Source organism: Pyrgilauda ruficollis, unplaced genomic scaffold (genome assembly GCF_017590135.1).
Source record: "Pyrgilauda ruficollis isolate IOZ18807 unplaced genomic scaffold, ASM1759013v1 scaffold377, whole genome shotgun sequence".
In the NCBI taxonomy this organism is placed as follows: Eukaryota; Metazoa; Chordata; class Aves; order Passeriformes; family Passeridae; genus Pyrgilauda; species Pyrgilauda ruficollis.
In genome coordinates this window covers 45,358-46,523 of record NW_024525234.1, presented here as the reverse complement: position 1 = coordinate 46,523, position 1,166 = coordinate 45,358, and the positions used below count along the sequence as shown (strand labels likewise).

Here is a 1,166-nt window from a genome sequence, read left to right as displayed (position 1 = left end):
GGGTGAGGGGTGTCCTGGGGGGGGTTAAAGGGGCCGTGGGAGGGTCGGGGCTGTGGAGAAATCCTGCGGGGTTTGGGGGAGTCTTGGGGGTCCCGGGAGGGGAACGCGGGGGCTTTGGGGGTACCTCACCCCCCCTTTATCCCCCCCAGCCCTGAGCAGGCGCTGAACGCGCTGAGCATGAGGAGGTTCTGCGAGGAGAAACTGGGGGGGGTCCTGCAGCCCTCCCAGCGCAGGTGGGGGCGTGTGGGGCCGGGGGGGCAGGGGAGGTCATGGCGGGATTTGGGGTGTTTTGGGGTCATTTGGGGGAATGGTTTTTGGGGTGGTTTTGAGGGGTTTTGGGGTGTTTTTTCAGGTGATTTTGGGGTGCTTTTGGGATGGGTTTTAGTGTTCTAGAGGTAGCTTCTGGTGTGGTTTAGGGTGATTTGTGGGATGGTTTTGGGGTGATTCTTAGGGGTGGTTTTGGGGTGATTCTTAGGGGTGGTTTTGGGGTGGTTTTGAGGCGATTTTTGGCGAGGTTTCAGTTGGTGGTTGAGGTCGTCTCCAGGGGATTTTTGGCATGCTTTTGGTGTGGTTTTGGGGTGGTTTTGGGGTTTCACCTGTGCCCTCCACCCAGGTACACGGAGGATTTCGGGGCTCTGCTCTCTGGGCGGCTCCGCCTGAACAGCTCCCCCCAGTTCCTGCACCACGTCCTGCTGCCCCCCCTGCCTGCCTACGACCCCCCCGACGGTCAGTGTGGGGTGGGGGGAGGGACCCCGGCAGCCCCCAGGGCCCCCCAATAACTCCCCCGTGTCTCCCCCTAGGCTGCCGCCCCTTCCTCAAGATTTACCAATCGCTGCAGCTCGTCTACACCTCGGGGGTCTAGTGAGTGACCCCCCTCAAATCTGACCTCCCCTGCACCTCGGGGGTCCCGGAGCCTCCCAGAGCTCACTCCCACCCTGCTGTGCCTTTGGGGGGCGTCCCGGGCCCTCCCCCACCCCTCACATCCCCCACCCCTCACATCCCCCTCTGTGCCCATCTGGAGGTCCCGGGGCGCTCCCAAAGCTCACAAGCCCGCCCCCAAACCTGACCTGCACACCCGCCCCCCTCCTTGAGGGGTCCAGGGGCTCCCCCCAGTTTCCCCCAGTGCTCTGTGGGTGCTGAAGTTTCAGGGGGCACCCCTAACCTTG

At 63.6% G+C, this 1,166-nt stretch overlaps 1 protein-coding gene across 1 annotated transcript in view; it reads left to right on the top strand.

Moving 5' to 3' along the window:
• Positions 1–1,166, top strand: part of TNS2 (tensin 2) — an 11,128-nt gene that overhangs the window by 4,407 nt on the left and 5,555 nt on the right. The window contains exons 7-9 of the mRNA XM_041476099.1: positions 8–233; positions 614–726; positions 801–861. Coding sequence (XP_041332033.1) covers positions 8–233; positions 614–726; positions 801–861 — 400 coding nt within the window. The remainder of the gene's footprint in view (positions 1–7; positions 234–613; positions 727–800; positions 862–1,166) is intronic.